Raw genomic sequence first — 25235 nt, 5'->3', positions numbered from 1 at the left:
AATTTTTTGCTGATACTCTGCACTAACAAGAGCAGGGAGGCGGGAGAGGATCGCTCTTGAATTATGGATGCATTAAAGGCAGAGCCAAGTTATGAACTCTTGGAGATTGAAATCACTGCTAGATATTATAACTCAAGCCATAAACTCAAATAAACATTTTGAGCTTTGTCCCAATCACTCCCCTTGGTGCCTCCCTTGACACCCCTGCTCAGAGTTCACTTTCACTGTGAAATGACACAATTGGAGTGTGCTGAAGTGTGTCTGGCCACTCACTCACAGGTTCCCTGTGCTCCCCTCCCCACCTCCTTTTTGATTTATAACACACATCATCATAAATGCTTTGTTATATTTCCTCTGTGCCTGTCTTAAACACAGCTCCAGGCACTGAGGGTTGCTGGTGAGAGCAGTGGTACAACAAAGTGGATACCCAGGTTTGGCCTGACTCCTCTGTCTCGTGACAGGAAAGTAGAAAAACACAAACTGAGAAGTCCTCTGTAGTGAGTCATTTGGAAACAGTAAACTGCAGGCAATATTTTGAAATGTTTTTGCAGCTGATCAGTAAGTTTGGGCTCTTGGTCTGTGGTAGCACCTCTGTTGTCTCCCTGTGCAGGAGTTGAGTTAACAAAGTGTGAAGGAAGAGAGCTCCCTTCTCAAACTCTTTCAGTGCCCTTAAGATTTCCCTCAGTTCTGTTCACTACTCACAGTGATTTCAGAGCCATTCCTGGCACCCGCTATGTGAAAAGAGTAAAATTGATCCATCTGATTCAGAAGGGCAGAAAGTCCACAAAGGCCTCAGTGATGGAGAGTTTTGATGTGAATCCATGGGTTGTGCCTTGGGCTGTGCAAAGCTTTTGCCTGGAGCAGCTCTGCTGCTTGGAGAGACAAAACAAAGCTGGCAGAGGGGGAGAAATCTCAAAGCCCAAGTTTTAAATAGCAGCTCTGTGAAAGCTTTTAATGCCCCAGAGCAGCCAGCATGGCGCAGGTGCATTCAGTGACCTGTTTTGTTCAGGCAGTGAAAGATGTCTTGGAAACTGCAGCTCTTTTTTTGCTTTTGTTCTGACAATATTCCCTCTTGACCTGAAATTGTCTTAATGGCAGTGGAGACAAAAAGCCTCACGTTGGTTTTACTCTTGGATGCATGTTGGAATCCCCTGTGTGGAAGTTTCCCTGGTTAGCTGAGTACTGTTCTTGGGAACTCCTCACTGAAGCAGTTTGTAGGGGTGAACTTGCAATCCATTATGTCCAACCAGCCTAGAGAGGTGGCAAGGGGAAAATGTGCTCCAAAGTGGCTCAGTTTAAAGAGAAATTTGACTTGTGGACTTGCTCTGAGACACCCACAATGGAATACAAAGCTGGAGAGAAATGTGTTTGTGTGTGCAAGAAGTGTAAGGGGCATTCATCCATGCACACACCCAGGAATGCACTGAGAAAGCAAACAGAACTGTTTATATTTGTAATATAATTTTCAGTAATAATCAGATACGGGGCCTGCACTAATAAATTTCCCAATAGCTTTTTAAGGCTGAAACTGAGGTAAAACCCCTCTCCTAGTGACTGACAGCACTACCAGGCAGCTGTCAGGGACCAAGTGATACAGGACAAGTGCCTTCAGGTGAAGCTTCTATAACCTGTAAATTGCCTTTGCCAGTCAACACCTGGGGCCATGTACCTGAAAGAACAGATGAGTGTTTCAGTCAGGTTTGAGCAGCTTTCTTTCTTTCTCTAAGCTTGGTAGAGAAAGCTGCTTGGAAATCTGTCAGGGAATATATTACCATCTGGCCGGTGTTATTTTTTTTTTTTAACTCTAGATTTATTTTTTCCCCCAGTAGTGCAGAAAAAGACAGCTTTTTGCACACAGACATGCCTCAGCCATGTCCTGCCCAGCAGGTGCGTGGTAGCCGGTGGTGTTGGGTAAAGAATCTCACTCCCAGGGTAGGATGGACATCCTACCATGGATATTCCTGCTCCCAGGATATATGGTGTCAGCTGCTGCCCTGCTCCTTTTCATCAGAAGCTGCAGTGGCCCTGCAGGGAGTGATTGGTGTCCAGGGTGAGCAGATTAGGCTCACTGAGCCCTCTGAGCCCTGTGCAGGGTGAGCTGAGCCTGAGCCTAGGCTATGTGGAGATGTGTGACGACATCCAGCCCTGCTAAGCACAGAGCAGTTCCTCACCTGGCTCCTTTGCACTGCTTTCCCCAGCTCACTCATCACAACTGATTGGGTTCTCCAGTGTCTTTCCAGCACTGTGACCTTCCCTGCAATGGCTGCTGTAAACCCTTTGCCTTTGTTTCTGATGATCTTTCATGTGTTTTCTTCCAAATCTTGGCTCGAAATCTCCTTCTCCTTGTTCTTTCTCCGATGTTGCCTCATCCCTATGTGCTGTATGGGGTAGAGACCTTGTATTAACAATGTGCAGAGCAGCCTCACCCATCAAACTGGGCCCCACTGAAGTCCCTGTGCTCAGTTCTTGTGCAGGACTAATGATATCTTGTGGATTTTAGAGCTTTGTTGAACTAGAACTGGAGTTAAAAGAAAGCTGCTGTTGCAGAAAGCCTTGAGTTTCTCTGATCCTTGAGTTTATGTATCTGGGGTGGAAGCTCTCGTGCCAGTTTTTGCATTAAGCCCATTTTCTCTCTCAGTAGTTCAGAGTGACCAGGATTTTGATCTGATTGTCAGTGACTTCTCAGAATCCATATCTGCTGAGTTTTCTTCCTGTCCCTGTGCTGTCCCCCAAGTTGTCCTGCTGCAGCCAGGTGTGCTGGCTGTGAGGCTGAAGGTGTCTGTGGATGTGGGCGATGGGAGCAGCAATGGATGTGATGGAGCAAAGCCCGGGCCAGCCCAGAAGGAGACTAGGTTTGCCTGTCCACAGCAACCTCTCTGTGTAGGGTACTCATTCTGCTGGAAGGACGACAGCTGGCTTGGCTGTTCCCTGCCCCAGGGCAGCTCCTCCTGCTGGAGTTTGCCCAGGGCTGGGATGTGGTCCGGCCACTGCCCCAGGTCAGGCACTGTGGGCGCTCCTTGGTCTCTGCTTCCATCTGCTGGACAAGCACTGGCTCCTGCTCACTCCCAGTTTCCCTTGGTGCCTCAGGATTCTGCTGGCTCCTTTTGACTGTGCTCATGTAATTCTAGAGATGGAAATCCCTTTCACGCACGTATGGACTGCGAGAACATTTCAGCGTGGAACCAATGCTTTGGCAAGACTGCCCTGCTTAGATTGACTGGCACCGAGCCTGGGGCTGGGCTGAGCACAGCACATTCAGTGCAGCCCTGTGTGGGCCTCCTGCCGTGGAGGCAGCTCTGTGTGTGGGGCTGAAGCTCCACTGGTTTGTATCCCCAAGGAATTCACATATGGGTGAATTGTTTGGATGCTTCATGAATGGCCAGTGAGGGTCTCCAGAAGTGACCAGAGCAGGTGCTAGAAGACAGCATGTAAAGAAACTGAGCAGGGAGGATATGGTGCTTTTCTTGGACATCTCCCTCAGCATCTAACAATCAGAGTCCCAGTCAGAGTGTCCCAGCAGCCAGGAACATTTTGGGGACTGTAATGAGACCATATTTAACAGTCCTGGTAAATGTGTCCTTTTTGAGCATGTCTGAATGTCTTGGGTTTTGAACTCTGCAGTGTCTTGATACACGGAGTTCAGAAAGGTCCTGCTTTTATTTGTTTGATACCTGCTGCCAATAACTTTCATTGCACACCTAAGTGTTACTGGTACTACGTGACTCCTCTACAGTTATTTCTCCCTTCATGAGGACAACAACAAAAGTGTCCCCTAGAGTTAGAGGTATTTGAGAGAGCTGGAGGAACTGGTGAGGGTCATGAACACTCTGGTCTGCTCACGACTGCTCCGGTTGTTTTCATCTGACAACAGAAATTTGGCCGCTGCAAAGGCATTTCCTTAACCTTCCCTTAACCTCTGCTCAGCAGTGGGCAGGCACAGGCAGAAGGTTCATTTCAAGCAGAATATCCCCATCCCACTCTCAAGGCACTGTGCAATGCAGCCCGGAGACCTTCCTGTAAACCTTGCTTGATTTAAGTGTTGGCTCTTGGTCTGTGCACGTACAAGCTACACAGCACTGTCTCCTCCAGATGTGGGGTGATTGATCAGTTTTTGTGCTGTCAGGTGAAGGCCAGGACGCAGCCATGACCTCTCTGCATTGCAGTTTACAATCCAGCATCTGGCTATTAGAATTTCTTTAGCCAAGTGACTGGATTCTTTCTGAGCTGCTCCAGTGCCTTGGTGGAGGGTGAGTGTTAGTGTTGCTCCGTTTGAGGACAGTGGTGTCTTGTTTCATCTAACAAAGCAACATGTAGCAACAGTTCATTAAGGTGTTGGGTTGAAATTCTACTTGTTTTCCATGTGGAAATCCTGTTATTAGGACCCTCATGATTAGAGTGAATTTTGCTGGGCTGATTGTTTGTTTCTTTAGTAAAAATTCTGTAGTCAGATAAAAGCAAGACCTGTTTTTCTCCCGCAGCTGGGCCCAAGCCATTTCCACACATGAGACTGCCCAGGGAAGCGCAGCTAGGGGGCCAGGACTCTAAATGCTCTTTTTTTCTGGAAACTTTGCATCTTGGAAGGACAGACTTTTTTTAAATTTTTGACATTAGGTTCCCAGGCAGCAGGAGGAGATGTCACCATCGTTGCTGCTCCAGAGAACACCACGGTGGTGGCTGGGGAGAGCGTGGTGATGGAGTGTATGGCAGCTGCTGATCCCACCCCCTTTGTCTCCTGGATACGACAGGGTGAGTATGAGGGACAGGACTACATTTCTGTTGTCCACAGGAACCTGTGGATACTACAGTCCGAAAATCTATTAAGAGTGGAAAAATCTGGAACAGGAAGATTGCTTGTAACATCGATACCTAATGACACAGGTGGTGTCGCAGTGTGGGGTGTCCTTACTAAAGTGAAATTATTAATTAAATCTTGAAGGTTACAAAGCACACAGTTCAATTTATAGTTGTTTGACCTGTGCCTGGATGCCTTTTGATCTAAATTAGTCTTTCTCATGGGACCTGGAGCAGTAAAGGTCATGAGATGGGGTCAGGTGCCACTCCTCCCCAGGCTTCACAGGGGATTCTGTGGAATCTACCATTGCACTGGAGAAATAGCTTGTATTGTCTTGCAGCATTATAAAACTTGATAAAATCTGTTAATCCTTGGAGTGACTAGGACTGTTACTGGGAGGTTTTTGTTAAATTGTAGGATTGAGGAGCTGCTTAAGTCTCATCAGAGGTGTATGAATGAGCTGGGCTGGCAGATGTTACCCAGGGCTGATAGCCAAAGTCATGAGTTGGATGCCAGTGTCACTTCACTGAGAGTCACATCCATCAGATGTGTTTCAAAGGCTCTGACTGAAGATATTCTCAGCTAAGAGGTTGATTCTCCCCTAGAAAAGGCTCTCAGTCATTTTCATAAATCCAGGTCATGATTTAAGACTCCTCTCCCCTGTAACCATTTATTGTGGTTGGTTTTCAGCCCAGATTTGTCCGCAGGCGGTGATTTTAGCATATAAAAATATTTACTTTTCTCCACAAAAAAGGAGCAAAAAAACCCTCAGAGGATACCACTTCAGAAATCAAGTGAGCAAGGCTTAAATGTTATGGCAGAAATGTTTTTAGTTTATCCCATGCACTTTACAATTACGAATGCTCAGCATTCCCATGCTAGATCACTTACTGTTTTACTGAGAGCTGCTGATGCCCATGGTAAAGTAGATAATATTAGAGTTAATTATCATTATGAGAGTTTTTCGTAAGGAAGGAAGACAAGAGTGGAGGGGCAAGAATTGGTGAACCAGTTCTTTCCATGCTCTATTTTCAAGTGCTTTCTTGGTCCCATTCTCCTTCCTTGTGTGGACTCTTCAATTTAAAAAGATGGAGTAACAGTACAGGTCATTCTGAGTTACACAAGTTTATTTCCAAGCCTTCATTAAGGAGCAGGCTGAGTTACTGGACCATAAGTCATGTGGGGAATACCAAGGATATACCTCCAGGTTTCCAGTTTGGCTCTTGCCAGCCTTGGTGGTGTCAGCTAATTGCTACCATCTGGAGTCAGTTTTCCAACCAACCGCTCCAGTGCAAACGGGATGTGCAGACTGTGTGCTCTGAGTGTGCAGCCACTGAACTGTGAGGCCATCTGAAGACCCCCAAAATGCAGGGAGGGGACAGAGGATCTGCTCTCAGCCACATTCCCTGGTAGCGCTAAGTCAGTGCAGCTATTCACAGGGGAGATGGGGAGTTTGTTCTGTGTGAGCTCCAGGCTCAGCTGAAGCTGGACAGATAAAGGTAGGCAGTGCTGAAGAGGTACTTCAGCAGGTGGAGAGGGACAAGGTCTGGTGGTGCACAGGTACTGCACAAACTGGCTGGTTCTCCCAGGGTGTAGGCTTGTGCCAGACCTCCCATCCAAGCCTTTCCTCAGCTTGTCCCCAGCTCTTGGCTTTGTCTCCCACACACTCTCAGAGGTACCAATGCCATATCCCTGAGTTACTCACCTCAGAGTGATGCTGAGAATATGAAGTGCCCAGCACCAGCCTCTGCCCTGTCTGTGATGCTGAGGAACCCAGGGCTACTTGAAGTTGTAGAAGGACATCTTAGCTTCTGGCCGGTGATACGGAGCTGCCCTTTCCTCCTTCCCTACTCAGCAGTCCTGAGCACCCAGCCTGGAGAATGAGGAGAACGCAACTCATGGCCCATGTCTGACATAAACACCAGAGTCCCAGGGAGCACCAGGTGTCTTTTTGACACCTCACAGCCAAGCTGTGAACAAGGAATGGATCAGGAATCTCAGTAAATTTGGGTTCACATCCAGGACACAGAGGAGGAGGAGAAGCCCCTGAGCTGTCAGTGATTCAATAGTCTTGCTGACATTGCATGAATGAGTGCCTGTGCTCACGATAGGGGTCAGCAGGCACATCCAGCAGCTTTTCCAAACCGTGTGTTAGCACAGCTTTCCCTTGAATGGGCTATTTCTAGGGCTCTCATTGCAGGCACACCCTAGGCATCAGAGACTGTTTTGATCCAAATCAGAACTTTTTGGATTATTACAGGCTAAACTAAACCTTGAGGCAATGTTGACTTGAGCTGGCTGCCAAGCACTGAGGAGTGTCCCGGCAGGAATCTTGTCTGTGCTGTGGTTTGGGGGTCTCTCCACTCCCCAGCTGTGATCCTGGCATTGCTTACAAGCCCTCATAAAGGGCAGCCTAGAGCTCCTTCCCATGTTTGTGCACATTTCTTCCTGCAGATGGAAAGTCCATTTCCACAGATGTGATTGTGCTGGGCCGGACAAATCTCCTCATTCCTTCCAGCCAGCCCCATCACTCCGGGGTGTACGTCTGCCGAGCCAACAAACCCCAAACCCGGCAGTTCGTTACCGCCGCAGCTGAGCTCCGCATCCTCGGTGAGTAGAGAGCAGGCAAATTCTCAGGTACAAATGCTGACCTGCTTGCTGTGGGTTGCATGAATCAAAATCCAGGAGATCCCCAAGGGTTTGTGGCCTTTGTGGCCTGTGCTGGGTAAAATGGGAACCAGGTTAGAGCCAGGAAGCTTGAGCTGGGATTGCTCTCAGTGGGAGTGTCTCCTCTTTAATTTGGGGTTTAGTTCCTGGTATTTACTGAACCGTTTTATGCCTTATTCTTGTTCTCCAGGGCTCCCCGTTGGAAATCTCTATCAGCAATTAACTTTCAGTATCCTGGAAGCCAGCAGGGAGAGCAGCCTAGGATCAGGGAATGCAGCACATGATTGATACAGAATTTATTTTTCCTTTTGGACACAGTCTAAATTAAGCCTCTAGAGTCTGCCTGGCAAATCCCATCTTGTAAGCAAAGCTGCTACTGAATAAAACATAGCACCGAGTTGGGAGGAGAAGGGATTTGCTTTGCTATCTTTTCCTCCTCCTTCCTGCATTAATTTTTTCTCTCTCCTCCCAGCTACTCCCAGCATCTCCCAGGCCCCTGAAACCATCTCCCGCACCCGAGCCAGCACAGCCAGGTTTGTGTGCAAGGCAGAGGGAGAGCCAGTCCCCACCATCCACTGGCTGAAGAACGGGGAGCCCATTCTCTCCAACGGGCGCGTGAAGGTGCAGAGCAGCGGCACCCTCGTCATCAACCAGATCGGCCTGGAGGATGCTGGCTACTACCAGTGTGTGGCTGAGAACAGCCTGGGCATGGCCTGTGCCACTGCCAAGCTCTCGGTGATCGTGCGGGAGGGTTTGCCCAGCGCTCCCAAGAAGGTCTCAGCCGTGTCCCTCTCCAGCACCACCGTCCTCGTGTCCTGGGAGCGGCCGGAGCACAACAGCGAGCAGATCATCGGCTTCTCCTTGCACTACCAGCGGGCTGTGGGTAGGTGTCACCTCCCTAGGCAGCACAGCTCTGTCAAAGCTACAAGGCACAGGCTGACCTTCTTCCCCAGCTAGTCACAAGTATCAGGCAATTCCCTTTTCCTTTCAGGTAAAGGAATTTTCTCCTGGAGTCAGTATCAGACGGCGACAGTGCCTGTACATTAGCCAACATATTCTAACTTCTTGATTGGCAGTAGCATGTCCACACAGCTGAGTTGTCTGGATTCTATGGCACCAGGCACTGCTGATTTTATACATAATGATTTTGTATGCAAAGAGTGTGACTGCTAACAGTGATATCAACTAGCTGCATTGTGTTGGGCAATCACTAGATTATCCACACCCAGAATCTGAAGTGCGGCACTGGCTGTCTTGGGGTCTGTCTTCCCAAACAGCCAGCAAGCCAATGCTCCTGCTGAACTGTTGCCAGAGCTCTTCTGAAAATTAAACTGGTAACTGCAGCTGCTTCAGCTTGGATTAAGGAGTTTGAGTCTAAATGGAGACATTAATGTTGAGGCATTGGAATTTCTGCCCAAAAAACTCACATAAGAGATGAGGCTGTGCAGGTGCTGGGGAAACTGGAAAAGATACAGTGATTTTTGAAGTGGATTTAGTCTGTCGACCTTGTGAATTAAGTGATTTTTTCAGGAGTATCTTGGCAGTTCACTGACCTGCTGATCAGTGTTTCCTTGGCTCTAGGAACAGATAATGTGGAATACCAGTTTGCTGTCAATAACGACACAACTGAGCTGCAAGTCAAGGATCTGGAACCAAACACCAACTATGTCTTCTATGTGGTTGCATATTCCCAGCTCGGAGCCAGCCGGACATCCTCTTCCATCGTCGTCCAGACCCTGGAGGATGGTGCGTTGAATTAGATGGGTACTGGTGCCTAGGAAATGTTCTTGATCTGGTTCATGGTGAGCACTGAATGTGCTACAGAGAGTGGTAGCAGCTCCTGGAAACCTAAACCTGCACCCTAGTCTCCTCATCAGCTTGGGTGATGAAGGGTATGAAAGTACCCTGGCTGATGGTGAGGCCCATGAGAATCCTTTGGGAATTGCAGGCAGCTCCTAAGGGCTTTCACCTAACCCATGTGATATTGCTCTAAGCTTCATTCTGGGCCAAACTGGATTTCAGCTCAGAAGAAATATCTATTGCAATTTGTAGGGGTGGGAGGAGCCTTGAGGTCAGACCCCTTAAGAGCCAGTAGTTTGTGTTGATTTTACCATTTATCACATAGCATTTTGTGAGCAGTAAAGGCAGAGTGCCAGAAGCACAGCTGCCCAACGGGAGGCCATGCACAGCTTTCAACAGGCTGCAGGACAGAGGCAAGCAGAGATAGTTTTGGCAGACCTCATGTGCATTATGTGCTTTTAATACTCCTGACATGGTGACCTGCGTGGTCCCATGTGTGTCTGAAGCCTGAAAGGCTGAGCTGAAAGCATGAAAGCTGCCTGCAGCCCAGAGCTGTGGTTCTCAAGGGAATGAGGATTCCCAGGCTGCAGTTTGGATCTGTGAGCCATTTGGTTTTGTGTCTCCTTCATGCTCTACAGTACAGCACAAGCTGAGAGTTGGTGTATGCCACCCTGCCCAGTTTGCCCTGGACCCGGGTCCCTGGGAGCAGTGTGGCTGGGGCCAGCAGGCTCTGGTCAGCCTGGAAGTGGAGCAGCCAAGCATCTCCCCTCCCAGACACCCCCAAAGGACTGTGGTGTGTTGGTTCCTGCAGGACAGACACCAAATCACCAGTGGCTGTGGTAGAGACAAGGCAGTGGCCTCCAACCAGCTCAGAGAGCTGGCAGAGATGTGTTGAGGTGTTGCTCTGGTCTTTGCTGACTTCTCTTGGTTGTTTACCCAGTTCCCAGTGCAGCCCCTCAGCTGTCCCTGTCGAGCATGACTCCTGGTGACATCCGTGTGACGTGGCTGCCTCCTCCTCCTGAGCTGAGTAATGGCAAGATAACCAAGTACAAGATCGACTACTGCACCCTCAAGGAAGGTGAGGGAAACACCATTTGGGGGTTGTGTTGACTGCTCCAGTGATGTTAACAGTCTGTGATGTGAAGGGCAGGTGGTGCAAAGCTGAAAATAGGGACCCGTTTTACCCAAGGGAGGAGAACCCTTACATAGCCTGGCTCTGTCTGGTGGTTATGGCAGTGCTACTTCACACCACCTCGAGGTGCCTTTCTGTGTGATTGTGGAGGAGCTGTGTCCCCAGGAGAATGGCCTGACCCATGTTTGTGCTGTCCCAGAAGTGTCTGCATGAGTAGCCCTTCACTGCTGTCTGCACTGTGTTTTGGGGAAAGAGCTTTATGCTGCTTGGGGAAGAGGAGTAAATGCTTTCAATTTCCTTAAAATGGAGTTCAATCAAAGTGATCCTTGTAGGAAAAAACCCTAAATACCCTGTCCAGGTTGTGTTGCTCTATTACCGAGTTTTATCTGATTTTATTTACATTGTCAGGCACACTAAGCAGGGTTCAGCAGGGATGGTAACATTTATGTTTGCTGGATGTGGCTGTTCCAATTCCATGTGTGCTTGCTTTGCAAATCCTTCTGGGTATTTGCTCTTAAAACTGTCAAATCTCTGCAGCTTCTCACTTACCAGGGTCATGATTCTTCCTGAGAGAAGGATGGTGAGTGTGATGAGGTGCTGGACATGTTCCCATGTCTTTGAATTGGCTCAGTAGTCTGTGCTGTGATTCCTGGCTCTGGTTCTTTTGCCTTGAGCCTGCACATGGCTCAGTGGCACCATAAAACCTTGGAAACACTTGTAGTCCAGGGATCACACTCAGCAGTATGCTGTTACATAGCAGGGACAGTGCTCCTGGCTGAGTTAACGCCAAGGGAAGTTAAAACCAAGACCTTTGTGTACTCTAAACATGAATCTTCAGCAAAACCAGTTAGCTGATATGGTGAAAATCCCAGGCTATTCTCAGTTTAAATTTCCTGTTACCTCCCTTATGAGCTTGGGTGGGCTGAAGAGGGAGCAGTAAAACCTCTGTCTGGCGTGGATGAGGGTGTGAATTTTGCAGCAAGCAGGGCTGCTGGACAGTTCTGGTTCACATTAAGGTGAGGGTTTAAATACAGCAGTGAGAAACATTGGAACATACCATCAGCTCCCATTAGCTGTGTTCATGTTCCACCATCACATCATCAGAGCAAGGTTTCTGACAGCTCCCTCTGGGCAGGCTCTGTGGTGCTAAAGGCAGCTTGCAATTCAGAATGTAATGAAGGGAGTTGTCAGTCAGAATATCAGCTCTGCCCAACCTTACAGTTTTTTTCTGGTGGCATAAAACTGCTCTGAGCACAGCCAAGCCAGCCCAGGGTGTGCAGACCACGAGGGGGTAACAAGGCTTGTGGCTGCTCAGCTGTACTTCCCTTTGGCTGGGAAATCCCTGTTTTCAGTGGTGTCCCCTTGGTTCCAGCAGATCAGGTCACCTCCATCGAAGTGGGTGGAAATGAGACCCAGATCACCCTGTACTCACTCCATCCCAACAAAGTGTACAAAGTTCGGATCGCAGCCAGCACCAGTGTGGGATATGGGGCCCCTTCCGAGTGGACCCAGCATCGGACTCCTGACAGAGACAACCAGACACATGGTAGGAGACTGGGGAGTACCTGGGGTTTGGGATAGGGTGTGGGGAGCTTTAGGGATTTTCAGAGATATTTGCTTTCCTTTGGGAATTACAGCCATTGGTTTTGGTCAGACCAAAGTGCTCACCTTTGCTGCTCAGCAGCCCCTCTACATCTCACTGCTTGCCTGGGCAGCGGGACTTTGCACCCTCTATGTGCAGCTGTGAAAGTTCTTAAAAAAAAAAAGAAAACAAACAGAACTCCTGATCCCAGTGTTATGACATTTGGGAGCGAATAGACAATCTTGCCAAACAGAGCCAAGCCCATGCCAGACCCCAGCAGTGGTTAAAGATGGTGATATCTCAGAACACACTGAGAAACCTGCACAGTGGCTTTGTGACATCATTGTTTCCTATATCACCCAGCTGGGAAAGTCAGTGGTAGAGTGTGACTGTCCCACTCTCCACTATTAGGGAGTAGAGACATCCCACTCAGGACAGCCTTTTCCTCACACTCTTCCCTGACTACTGAGGACCAGGAGGATTCAGTAGACCAGGGAAATGGAGACATGTGGCTCAATCTTTTTCTCTTGTCTTCTTTTTCCAGTTCCATTTGCCCCAACAGAATTAAAAGTCCGAGCGAAGATGGAGTCTCTCCTGATAACATGGCAGCCCCCAGCAAACCATGCCCAGATATCTGGCTACAAGCTCTACTACAGAGAGGTGGGCCCAGAGGAGTCCAGTGATGAGAGCCCTTTGGATGGTGCTGAAGATGAGAGCTGGGATGTAGGACCCATAAAACTAAAGAAGAAAGTGAAGCAGTATGAGCTGACTCGACTAGGTTAGCTGGCTTCATCTTCCTACCACTTGGTGTGGAAACCCAGGGCCTGTCTCTTGCACTTTGTAGCATCCCAGGATGCTCCCAAGAGTTGTTTGCATGACTGGAGATACATAGGGCTGGGACCATCTGAGGTGTTTTAAGATCATCCAAAATCTTTTCTGGACTGGGGCTCTTGAGGCTTGTATTGAGCAGAGTTTAAAGCACAGAAATTTCTGCTGCCAATTTAGCAGGGATTTTAACCAAGATACCAATATACTTTGTATATGCTAATAAGTGGTTCTTAATTAATTAGTGTTTTTATTGTGTCACTATAAAGAGTGCCAAGATTGAAATCTCCAGTCAGGACAATTATCTCTCCTTCCCTGTCTGTTTCTAAGGAGCTCCATAATTGCATGCTGTTTGAAATCTCTCTGTATTAAAATGCAGAGATGGGATAATTCACAGCATACTAATTTTAGCCCAGTATTCTCCTCCACCTCCCACTAAGGGAAGAGGGATGGAAGAGTGAGTGTCCATGACTGGAGAAGATCTGAGCAGCAGTGAGACCTGCCTGCCTGGCTCACTGTGCTTGGCATTTCCCACAAGGGGTTGTGTTCCTAACATCTGTTTGTATTAATTAATTGATTTGCTTATTGATACAGATGGAGAGAGGAGAGAGTCGTGGCAGATGCACCCTTGAAAGAGGCTTTCTGCTTCCTAGAGTTCTTCCATCCCCCACTTTATGCTTCACCCTGTTACTGCCCAGTGAGTGGAGACTGTAGGGTGCATGTCTGTTGTGCTGGTTCATCGTACACTTGTAGCATATATATTATGCACAGTGTAAAGGTCAGGCTGCAGCACCTGGAAGGACTGTTTGTGCCATCTCTAAGTGGAGTTTCCAGCTCTGTCACAGCCATCTTGCCATTGAGAGTGGTAACAGTGATGAGTTTCTCTGAAGAATATAGGTCTGTAATTATTGTGCAGAGGAAACCACATGTGAACATCATCACGTGCTGCTCCAACCACTGGCAAGTCAGTTGGTGCAGGGGCTGGGAGTGGGCTGAATTGGTTCCAAATGCTCTGGCACGATGATGCTGAGAAGGCTGCTTGTTCTTCTGTAATTACTTCCTTGAATTTGGGCATCTGTCAAGCCCTGATGGTTTCCGTATGATCTGGCGGCTGTGTATTGGCTATCCCTGTGTCGGGAGCGCAGGCTCGGGTTTCTCCCAGCCCAGGACGTTCCCTCTGCTCCCCTTGTGCTGTTGAATGATGTGCTCCTGCACACGCACAGTAAAGGAAGGGTCAGGAATCTGGCTGTGCTGAGGAAGGGAGGGGCTCTGCACATGAAACAAGGAGGAGTGGTTGGGATTTAGAAGGGTTTAGTTTTGTGGCACAGAACTGCCCTGTACCAGTACCTAGGGCTGCAGCTTGTAGACAGAGCAGGTAGTGGTCTCAGGAAGGGCTGGCTGCCCTGATGTGATCTGGGCTGATGGGGAATTAGCTGGGGGGATTCCCCAGATCAGGGTTGTCTGACTGGAAAGCACAGCACTGGAAACCTCTCCTAAGAGCCCTCTATAAAAGCAAATACAACACTATCTCTTGGGATTATCTTCAAGAGTCATTGAGTCCAACTGCCTGGGTACCTCAGTGTTGATAAAAAATGAAAGCAAATTCTGTCCAATTGTCTTTTAGATACTGATTGGCTTGAGGCACCGACCACGGCTCTAGGAAGTGTTCTGGTGTTTGAAGTGGTGTCAGGAAATCCCAGGTTGGGCACTGGGCATACCAGGCTGAGCTCAGATGTGGTGTGTTTCATGTCAGTGCAGACAAGGTCCAGCGTGGTCACTACATGTCCCTTGGCTCCACAGTTCTGTAGTGTCACTGAAGCCAGCGCTCTGCTCCTTGCCTTGGTTTGAGGTGTGGCTTGAAAGCGAAGACTTCTCCCATCTCGTGCTAATCTCTGGAGCAAACCATGTCTCCTTAGAATGGTATCACTAATGGTACCATGTGTCTTGTCTGAGAGGTGTGTGCTGAAGTCCTGTGTCAGAGATGGGCAGCTGGTCAAGAGCACACAGGAAATCCAGCAATTTCATCAGTCCACAAAATCAGAAGGAAGTTTTCCTGAGTCACCAGGAGGGGTTTCCTCTGAGAAGTTCTTAGTGACTTCCATTAATGTTCTAGCACTTACTCCCTGTACTGAGGTGCAACTACCAGGGCCATAATTTATGTGAAAAATAAATGGCAGGGATGTGAGCCTGTCTTCCCCATTCCCAAGAAGGAAGATTGCATTCCTTTGAAAGTTGCTCTCTGGAAATCAGGGTGTTTTCCCACTTAAAGGAAAGTATGGCTTCTGGCACTTGGCCAATATGAGCACCTTGAAATGCTAAGTGAGGCAACATATTTAGCATATTGGATATATTACGCAGACATCCAGATTAGTGATTTAAAATGATCTGGACTAGATTATTCTGCTTATATTTAATGTATGATGGAATGCAGTGAAATACATCTGTTTTCATGCTGTCTACCAGCTTCTTGACAGCTTGATAGAGTTTTATGTCTGCCTGTTCTAAGAGCTTGAACATCTGGGCCTGTGTATAAAAATTGAAGCCAATCCTCTAACTGAGAAATCCAAAATACCCCTATTTTCAGGATGTAAGGTACTTGATCTTGCAGTCGAGCTCCCCTGGCGTCACGTGTAAGCAGCTGCTGTATTGATCCTGCCCAGGGATGGAGACAGAGGACTTGTCCTTTTCTTCACTCCATCCTCCAACAGGAGCTGCCCACAGCTGCCTCACATCTGTGAGCTTTTCCTCATCGTTTTGGATTGCACCGTCCATGATGTGCTCATGTCCCAGTGAAGCCCAGCCCAAGGCTCAGCCAGAAGGAGAGTGTGGTGCTGGCAAGAAATGGGCTGGGGGTTCTTTGTTCCACTGAGCCTGTGGTCCCAGCCCTTTGGAGGTTGAGTGCTCTTTGGCCTTATCCCCCTTGTGTGTGTTTAAAACATTTTTCTGTGGCTGGAGAGTGTGGAAATGCAGATCAGGCTGTCTTGGAGGCAGACAAAACTCTGTTTGCTTTTGGGATTCTTTGGGGGAGAAAAATGTGGCTGAACTGTTTTTATATTCTGAGCGCGAGCATGTGTTGTGGAGCAGAGAAAGCCTTTGGTAATTGGTACCATCAGCCTTTGGGAATGTAATCAGGGCAGTAATAATAAAATTGGCATCAATAAGAAAGGTTTCATTCTGCTTACATTGTCTGGCAAAGTGAGCAGTGATCTGTGAGGGCAGGGAATGAAGAGGCATGTCCCAAATTAACAAACTTCTCAATGTACTGCAGCCAAGGCAACAAAAGGCAGTGTTGACTTCTCTGGCTGAGCTCCTGAAGGGGCTGGCTGCTGCAGGGAATGTCTTCTTTGAGAACTTTTTATCTCCCAGGTTGTTTCTTCGATTAAATATCTCCATTAGAAATGAAGAAGCTGATGAAGGGAAGAGGGAAGTGGTTTTTAGACCAGGGCAGCACTGCTTGGAGACAGAATACCCTGTCCTGCAGCTCAGTTTGAGATTCCTCAGAGTGTGAGGTTCTCTGATGGGAAGAGCATGCAATGAGGACCCTCAGGTTTTTGGTGTGGGTTTTCTGTGCATTGTTGCTTTTCTAATTGCAAATTGGAAACCTCTACTGTGAGGGCAAAATAGACACCATGCAACAAAGGCTGCCAGTGACTTAACAGGGCATTTGAGGACTTGCTGGAAGGAAGATCCTCACAGTAGTGAATAAATCAGAAAATACTTCAGGAACAGGAGGTGCATTTTGGGGGAGAAGAGAATGTCCTCACTCCTCAGGAATAAACAGTGCAGTGCAGTCACTCCCATGGTGGAGAGAGGAGTCAGCCTGTGTAGGTTTCTTTAGTTGCTTGTAAGAGAGGAAGATCTATAGATCCTGAGTAGATTGCTACAGGCCAGCACACTGGTCAGCCCTTGAGGGCTGGGGCAAGTCCACTTCCTGCTGATAATTTCTGTCAAAAGCAAGGGGAGAACCAAAAAGCAGCTGTGCTGATAACATACACCAGCTGTGAGACAGTGTTTGTGTGTGGGAAGCCTGTAAGTGGAAGGGGGACTCCCTGCTGTAATTTAGGTATTAGGTGATATTTACTTAGGTATAAGGTAACAAAAACATATTTATTATGTTCAACCTACTTTCTTGGATGGTGAGAAAAGCTGGCAGGATCAAAGAAAATGTGTCTTACTAGGGAGGGTTGGTGACAAAAATAACCAAAGGCAAACCCTGATTGATTTTTCCAGCTCCTGGGAAACTGTACGAGGTGAAGCTGGTGGCATTCAATAAGCACGAAGATGGGTACGCAGCGGTTTGGAAGGGCAAAACAGAAAAGGCACCTGTGACAGCAGTAGGTGAGGAATGCCCTTCAGTTGTTGTATCTCTTCTGCTTGGCACGTGGCTTCAGAGGAGGGATTACAGAGGATGGACTTCAAAAAGGACAATACCAAAATAGGGAAGGTCATAACATAAAGGAACTTTCTTTGACATTGCAAAATGCATTGGAGGCATTGGGATGGAGAGAAAGGAGGAAAATACCCCCTTCTCATTAGGGTTGTTCTTCCACTGGGTGTGAGTGGCATTACTGTCATGTACACCTCCACATCTCTTTTTGTGCTGCACCATAGATCCCCCTGTGCAGAAGGGGCCTCCACTGCCTCCAGTCCAAGTCTATGCAGAGTCCAACAGCTCAACTTCCATCTGGCTCCGCTGGAAGAAGCCTGACTTCACAACAGTCAAAATTGTCAACTACACCGTGCGCTTCAGCCCCTGGGGCCTGAAAAACGCCTCTCTTGTGACGTACTACACCAGGTACAGAGAGTTCATCTGCCATGTGTTGTTCATGTCAGGAATGAACACAGGGCAGGAGGAAGTTGTGTGGAATTTCCAGAATTTAGCAAAATCCTGGGTGTTCCATATGCTGGGAATATCTGCCATGGTCACAGATAATGTTTAGGACTGCTGAGATGTGGCTGTGGGACTTGTCTTGAACACTAAGGAATCATTAACTGGTCTCTGCATTTTTTTTGCTGACCTTACAGACTTGTTAACAACATGGCTGGTTGCAATTATGCATTCATGATTTGTGAGATGATACTCACAATTTTGGTCTATAAATTGCTAGAGTTTAAGAGTTTTATCATTTGGGGATGTATTTTACATCTGTATACTTATGCCCATTTTTAGCCTCTAACCAGGCTGCTTCCACTTTTCCCTGCAAGTACATCAGAAATGGTCCTGGAGACTGGGAACTGTTTTGCTCTGTCCATGGGAGCTGAGTGTTCTTGCATTCACATGGCTGCAAGAGATGGAAAATCAAATACTGTCAGAGTTAGGATAATCTCTTAGAGTATTCCTGGTGAGGTGTGAAGGTGACTTGGGAGAACCCTCAGGTGTTCACGGCCTTGTGCTGTGTGCTCTCTCTCCAGCTCAGATGAAGACATTCTCATTAGTGGGCTGAAGCCCTACACCAGGTATGAGTTTGCTGTGCAGTCCAACGGTGTTGGCATCGATGGGCCCTTTGGCAGCGTGGTGGAGCGCTTCACCCTGCCCGACCGTGAGTGTTTGTGGGAACCAAATCCTCATTTCTCCTGGCTTTCCTTGAGTCTCTATCAGATCCTTCCTAATGTGTCCCTGAGAGATGTGATCTCAGACCCCTTCAAAGCTCTGACAGCCTTAAGTCCATGCTGGGAGGCCCTCTGGGCATGAAAGCTCTACTCCTCTTCCTGCTGCTCATGCTGGCTCTTTATTTGTCTCTGCCAGGGCCCTCCACTCCTCCATCTGACCTGCGGCTGCACCCTCTCAACCCCTACGCTGTCCAGGTGCACTGGTGCCCACCTGTGGAGCCCAATGGCATCATTGTGGAGTATCTCATCCTGTACAATGCCAACAACACACAGCCAGATGACATGTGGACCTTGCTGACACGAGAAGGTGAGCCTCCTCCAGGTACTGCAATACCCCACAGTCCTCCTGCCTCCCTTCCTCTCTCTGGAGCCTGGTTGCTCAGTCCTGCTGCCTTGATTTCTGCCTCACTTTGCATACAGATAAATATTCAAGAGCTCATCCTGGTAATTTTCTTGAAGCATATGCTGTACCTGGTCATAGCAGAGAGTCCAGGGACATGGCTACTGAGAGACATGAAATCATGTGTGTCTGGGGCTGAAATAGCCATTATCATCCAGGAAATAATCTACAGATGTAGCCTGGCAGCCAGCAATTCCTAGAAAAATGTGTGTCAGCGGCATCATGAGTAGTCTGTATTTTTGGATCTGTAAGCAGGAAGTTCATTATTACTGAAGAAGTGTATGAAATGTACAAAAAGGTCACAAAATCCCTCAATTCTGAGGGTCCAGAAATTCCACAGCTGCTTTTCTGTAGCCTCTGAGTACTCTTGAAACAGAACGTTTTAAATATCTTTTGATTTGCTTTTGGTCAGGAAACATCTTCAGCACTGAAGTGCATGGCCTGGAAAGTGATACCAGATACTTCTTCAAGATGGGAGCAAAAACAGTGGTGGGATCTGGTCCCTATTCCAACGTTAAGGATGTGCACACCCTCCGGGAGAAGCTGTCTGGTATGAATTCCTCCTTACCCCAGGGCAGGAAGGGAATTGCATGGCTGGAGACTGATTTGTCAGCAGTGACATTTCTGTTTGCCAAGCAATTGCCTGGTGTTGCTGTGTAGGATGTGAGATAGGATTCCCTGCAGGGCAGTGCCGAGGATCACAGCAGAGCCCTCAGATGTGCAGCTCCAGAACCCATCCCACAGCTAAACTTCATCTCTTCCCCATCCTGGTTCCTCTGGAAGGGTACATGCAACCTTCATCTTGCTGTAGCATGACATTAATGAATAGGCATAGATGCCAGTTTGCTTTAAGTTGCTCTGAATTGTCACTGCCAAAGAATTTTATTGGTTTATGTGCATAGAATGAGAACCACAGAACAGTTGGGTAAGAAGGGCCTTTTAAACCTGTTTGGTTTAGTACAGCTGGTGCTTCTCTGAACATGAGACACTTTGTACCCTCTTCCTGCTAGCAGCTGAAATGATGTGGCTGTCATTCCTTCCCTTCGTAGATGTCCTGGATATCCACTCTGTCACAGGGATCATCGTGGGGGTGTGCCTGGGGCTGCTCTGCATTCTCTTCTGCATGTGTGCCAGCTTCCGCAACAGCAAGCACAGGTGGGTGATACCTCAGGTAAAGGGGGCTGCTGTAGAAGGAGACAAAAACACTGAGCTGCATCCCCTTTTCAGCTGGGCTGCTTGGGATGTGGTGTAGGGGCCAGTTAGTGCACAGCTTGGACCTGTGGATGGATAAGGAGTATATTTAGTATAATCTTTTCACTGATTTATTTTTTCAGTAGTTTCTCTTCAATTTGCATTCTTAGACTAGTAGAGGTTTTTTCAGAGAAAGAGAAATCCCCAAGAAAATGGAAGAACCGATTTATTACCTGTGTGTGTTAATTTGGGTAGTATTTTGCTTCTGAGGTTGAACAGCTCTAAGGATGTTTGGAAATGGTTTGTTAACTTCCATGGGAAAATGACGAAAGACTTTGTAGTGAGTTTAAGGAGGATTGGATAGAGCCCAAAGCCCTCTGCTGTCCCAGGGATCTAGATCAGCCACAAGCATTTGAAAAAGACCATGAGCAGAAAACAGCTCAGTTGTTCAGAAGAGCTCTGAGCTCACAGCAGATCTCAGGGTTAGCAACAAAGACCTTCTGAAGTCTCATCCTAATGTGGCCACTAAACTTTCCTGTCCTGTTGCATGTCTAACCTGTAAAACACAGGTGACCGGAGTGACACAGCTGCCCATGGACCAGGGGACCAGAGTGGATGAGCTCTTGCTTGTGCTGGGACTTGTAGTATCTCCTGCTGTTGGGGTTTGCTGGCAGAGGGACAGCTTTGCATCGCACAGTAGGATTTGTCTGAGCTTTGGCATTAACCAGGGTGGTGCAGAGATACATCTGCAGTGAACGGTATTATGGTGGGATGTGATGATAAAGAATATCCCCAGGAGTGGCAGGGCATGACTTCGGCTTAGTCACTTGTACAAGGACCAGCTGAGATGTCAACTCTTGCTTGTTTTCCCTCAGGGAGGCCCTGCCAGGCCTGGATTCCCAGGCTGCTGGCAACCACACATACTACCACAGGAGCAGGCAAGGGTTGGCCTCTCCCAGTGCCACCTTGGACTCACATGAGCTCGAGTCCCTCATGTCTCCAGTACCAGAAGATGCACCTGTGCCCCTGGGGGACATCACCGAGCTGGCAGAAGTGCACAGCCTCATCCACACGAGCCTCCCTGAGGACATCTTCCATGGGAAGAGGAAGGTAAGGACCCATGCACATGGTGACTGGGCTGCCACCTTTGACAAGGGCCTTTGTTTGGTGTGTGGCTGCTGGGAAGCCAGGGTGGGATCCTGTCCTGGCTCTGCAGTGACAGAAGTCTTGGCTGCAGGCTGGTGTTGGGCAGACACACATTTCCCCTCTCTGTAAAACTTGACTGGCTCAGCCTTGGCTGTTGGATATCATTTGGGATCCTTGTGAATCTATCACCCATTTTCATCTCCTGGGACAGTGACCCCTCAGTCTGAGAAGCTGCTGCCAAACTTGGTGCTGCAGAAAGCTGTGGTATTCGTGTTGCTGTGGCATGTGGATGGTGGGAGGAAGTGTGATGTCTAGAGCAGACACGTGCCTTCCAGGGTTGTCTAAAAGGAGCTGTCTCCATAAATAGTGTGTTCACTGGAATACTCTTGAAGATAAACAAGAGGGTTTGGTGAACCTTGTTTTTTGAAGTAGTCTTTTCCTGCCCTACTTGGTTTGCCTGACACTGCATTGTCTTTCATTCTTCCCTGCCCATTTCCTCTTTCAAGCTTGCCTGAAACATTTCATTCCATTAGGGAACCTTTAATTGGCCTAATTTAGTTAATCTGTTTATGTCTCTCTTTGTAGCCCTGGGAGAGCCTGTAAAGTAATTAGGAGGTTCAGTAAAACAAATGCATTGTGAGCACATGGGATTTCACGTTTGCATCAACGATGCACTCGTGTGTCACTGGAGGGAAGGTGAGTTCAGGTACCTGGCTGACCACGAGCCTGCTAGAGGCAGTGCAGGTGTGATCTTTGGGAAACACAAAGTCTTCTGCTGGCTTTACTAGCCCCACGAGCTGAAGCCGTGCCCGTGGCCATCCCTGCGTGCTGTGGCAGACCAGCGCTCAGCTGGAGGAGAGGCTGTTTGTTTGCAGCCAAGCCACATCTATGGATTTTGGTGGAATGTGGCTGCCTGTCTGGACCCAAGCCGAAGAGTGTGAGGAATTTCCTACAGCTCTTTCAGTTAAATAAGGAACAAATGTTTTCAGTGATGGGGACTTACCCCTGAGAACAGGTCAGGGTGGGGGGAAGTTCCTTTTTTGTGAGGCCTTTCTGGGGGCAGCACATCCAGCTCTCTCTTCCAGAGCAGCAATCCTGCCCGCAAGGGCTTACACCAAGATTTGAATACATGCAGAGTGGGGCTGGAGAGGGCAGTGCCAAGGCGTGGCCACGTGAGGCCCAGCCTGAGAGCTGGGGGCCCTCAGAGTGGGCAGTGCCCAGCAGCAGAGTCACAGTCACAGACCAGAGCTTTGTGGGAGATGGACTGTTCTGGCTGTAGAATTTCCATAATTGGATGGGGAGCGGCCACTGAGAGATAAATTCACTGAGAGGTTTGTTTTTTTGATGGATGTGGCTAGAGAAGCAGGGGTCACTGGGAAGCAGCCACCCGGAGAGCAGCGTTGTCACCCGTGCCGACCAGGAGGGTGACCCGGCAGGTGAAGATCGAGTGGTGGCCGGGAGCAACAGGCTGTTGTTGCTGGGAGCGGGCACTGGAGGGAGATGTGCTCCCACTCAGGAGACCCTGCTCCCTGCACTGCCCCATTCCTGCTGGAAGTGCCACCTGAGCACCATCACTTCCTTTCTCTGCTCTGACTTGTATAATCAAGCGTGAAAAGAATATGGCCAAGAAACACCTTTATGCTGCAGTGGCCAAGAGGCCCCATGGATGGTGATGAGATGTTACCTGGCTGGGCAGTCAGGGAGTTGGGCAGGTCTCAGGTACATGGCTAGAGTGGTGCACACATGCCTAGTGCCTACACTGGGTGTAAACCAAGTCAGGAGCAGTTGTGAGTGTGTGCATCTCCCTGCTTGTACACAAAATGCCTCTGAGGCTGTGGAGTGGGTGTGGGTGTCCTGTGTGCTGCAAATATCTTCCCCCAGCATCCATTAAAGCTGGAAATCCCCAGGGACCCTGCCTGGAACAGAGTGTTGTGGAAGCTTTGCACCCTGCAGTGACCAGCTGCTTTTGTTGCCTTCTCTTTTTTTCCTCTCATGCTGTGTGAAGTTGGGGCTGTGAAAATCCATGGCAAGGAATGCAAGAGAGGCACAGGAAAGAGAAAATCATTGTGGAAGGAAATTCCTGTCCAGCCTGGCAAGGGGAAGCTCCCCAGGGTGTTCTAGATTGGATACTATGACTTACAGTCTTATTCACTGAAGAGAGGGAGTGAGAAATGCCTCAAGAATCCCTTTTGTTTAGCAGCATATCATGTCACCACAGAGCTGAGGACGTTGGTTGGGGCAGACCCTTGGGCTGAGGCTGCAGGCACTGCAGGGCAGGTTTGTGTAGCTGTGACCTCCAGTTGCCTGCTTGTCCCTCTCTCCTCAGGTTACTCTCCTGAAACCTGGTTTGTGTTGGCTGGTTGGCACTTGCAGTGGCTGCTCTGTCCCTGCAGGCTGTTCCCATGCTGACTCATTACTTACCATTCCATGGATTATTCTTTATTGTTTTTATGCTTGTGGCAGCCTGAGGTTCCAGTGGAGATTGGATGCTCCATGTTAGACACAAAGAAGGGACTGTCCCCATGCCATATGGAGTCAGAAATGAGTGAGTGTCATTTTACAGGTGTGGGGACTGGAGAACAGACTGAGGGCAGGAAGTCTTTAAAACTCTGAGATTTGAGCTGATTCCTGCAAAGAATTGTGGGGAAGAGTTGTGAGATGTCCCCTTGGTCATTTTCAGGTTAAGATCATCAGCTCCTTCAAATTTAGGATTGTGATTCTTCTTGAGCTGTTACAGACAGTGCTGGAGGTGCAGGTTGGTGCAAGTGGAAGGTGGGAGAGTCACAAAGGAACCTCCTGGACCCCAGGACAGCAGGGTAATACTGCAGTCAAGGTGTCATAATGTGACCCCTCTGGATGCTCACAACCTGCCATTCAGTGGTTCATTTTCTTTCCTTTATGTGTTTCCAGTGGTCACACACAAGGATTTCTAAATACACTGACAAGTGATTTTCCTCTGTTACTCTCTTCCCCTTACTAGCACCCCCCGGACTGATGCCCTCAGTAGCCCTGTTATAAATGACACAGTTGTGCACAGGCTGTGGTGATGCAGCTCTGTCTCCTCTGACAGATGGGCTGAGGATGATAAAATGGCTCTGCTCCAGATATCTCTGTCACTGCTGCTTGTGGGCCAAGCAATTTAAAGGGTGGAGGAGAATGTTAAAAAGCATCTGCTTTCCATGGAAAACGTCAGCTTTTCATTGAATGAAGCCAAACCCAAGCATTTTGGTTTGGAAATGTTTGCTGTTGTTGTTCTTGTGAGCTGGAGCCTTCCTTGCTTGCTGCCCTTCTCCTTCCCTGTGGGCCTCCTTCCCACAGGACTGCGCTTCCCACGAAGCATCCCCGTGACTCGGAGAGCAGAAGCTGTAACACATCAGGGAACTTGGATCTACCCGGGTTGTTTGTCATTTTCATGTTGAAATTTTTCTGCATGGAAAAGAAGTCCCAGTGTTTTCTGAGAAGCTTCAGACGAAAGCTGTGTTCCTGGTGACAGCAAGCAGAGACTCCTTTATCTGCTGGCAGAGGTCTGTGTTGTGTTGCATCCCAGATGCAGGCAGGGATGTCGCTGTGTTTGCGTGACACGGAGCTTTCCCACTCCCACCCGCTGCTGTTCAGCAATGAATCCTTTCTCTCTGCTGCACCACTCTCAAAACCTGGGCACATTGAAACATCCCCAGCCTGGTTTTGCACAGGACTTCAAGCTACTTTAAATAACCACCCTGAAAAAACAGGGAAGGTTTCAAGTTGAACTTTTGCTATGTGTTTATTCTCAGCTCATATATTTGCATGAAATCATGACTTGTCACTGAGAAGGTAACACGATCTAGGCACGTTTTTACCAGTTGGAGTTTCTATAAAAAGGCTAAAATGAAAAGGCTTGTTTGCTTTGATAAGGATTTAGCTGTAATGGAAATGTCTTTTATTGGAAAATGTTTTTATTAGTTTTCATTCTCGTGTTTGCAGTGAACTGACAAAGAGATTCTTCCCTCTTTATATTAGTATTAGGCTGACACTCCTTGCTCCTTTCCTTCATTACTGTGTTGTAAAAACCAAGACAATATTTCCTTCCTTCAGCCACCCACTAGCTTCC

At 48.3% G+C, this 25235-nt stretch overlaps 1 protein-coding gene across 2 annotated transcripts in view; it reads left to right on the top strand.

The window, feature by feature from the left end:
- The window catches only part of IGDCC4 (immunoglobulin superfamily DCC subclass member 4), an 87801-nt gene that overhangs the window by 53482 nt on the left and 9084 nt on the right, over window positions 1–25235 (top strand). The window contains exons 5-18 of one of the 2 annotated variants that reach the window (XM_021552575.2): window positions 4612–4746; window positions 7247–7402; window positions 7932–8342; window positions 9041–9205; window positions 10200–10337; window positions 11767–11937; window positions 12518–12751; window positions 17029–17136; window positions 17410–17593; window positions 18211–18338; window positions 18545–18715; window positions 19221–19358; window positions 19858–19963; window positions 20875–21109. In XM_021552575.2, the coding sequence (XP_021408250.2) occupies window positions 4612–4746; window positions 7247–7402; window positions 7932–8342; window positions 9041–9205; window positions 10200–10337; window positions 11767–11937; window positions 12518–12751; window positions 17029–17136; window positions 17410–17593; window positions 18211–18338; window positions 18545–18715; window positions 19221–19358; window positions 19858–19963; window positions 20875–21109 (2480 nt within the window). Of the gene's footprint in view, window positions 1–4611; window positions 4747–7246; window positions 7403–7931; window positions 8343–9040; window positions 9206–10199; window positions 10338–11763; window positions 11938–12517; window positions 12752–17028; window positions 17137–17409; window positions 17594–18210; window positions 18339–18544; window positions 18716–19220; window positions 19359–19857; window positions 19964–20874; window positions 21110–25235 lie in introns of both variants that reach the window. The other variant, XM_021552574.2, reaches the window with a different exon arrangement.

The sequence above is a fragment of the Lonchura striata genome, chromosome 11 (genome assembly GCF_046129695.1).
Source record: "Lonchura striata isolate bLonStr1 chromosome 11, bLonStr1.mat, whole genome shotgun sequence".
Taxonomy (NCBI): Eukaryota; Metazoa; Chordata; class Aves; order Passeriformes; family Estrildidae; genus Lonchura; species Lonchura striata.
Note: the sequence above shows the minus strand (reverse complement) of the source record. Positions and strands in the feature narration are given on the sequence as shown.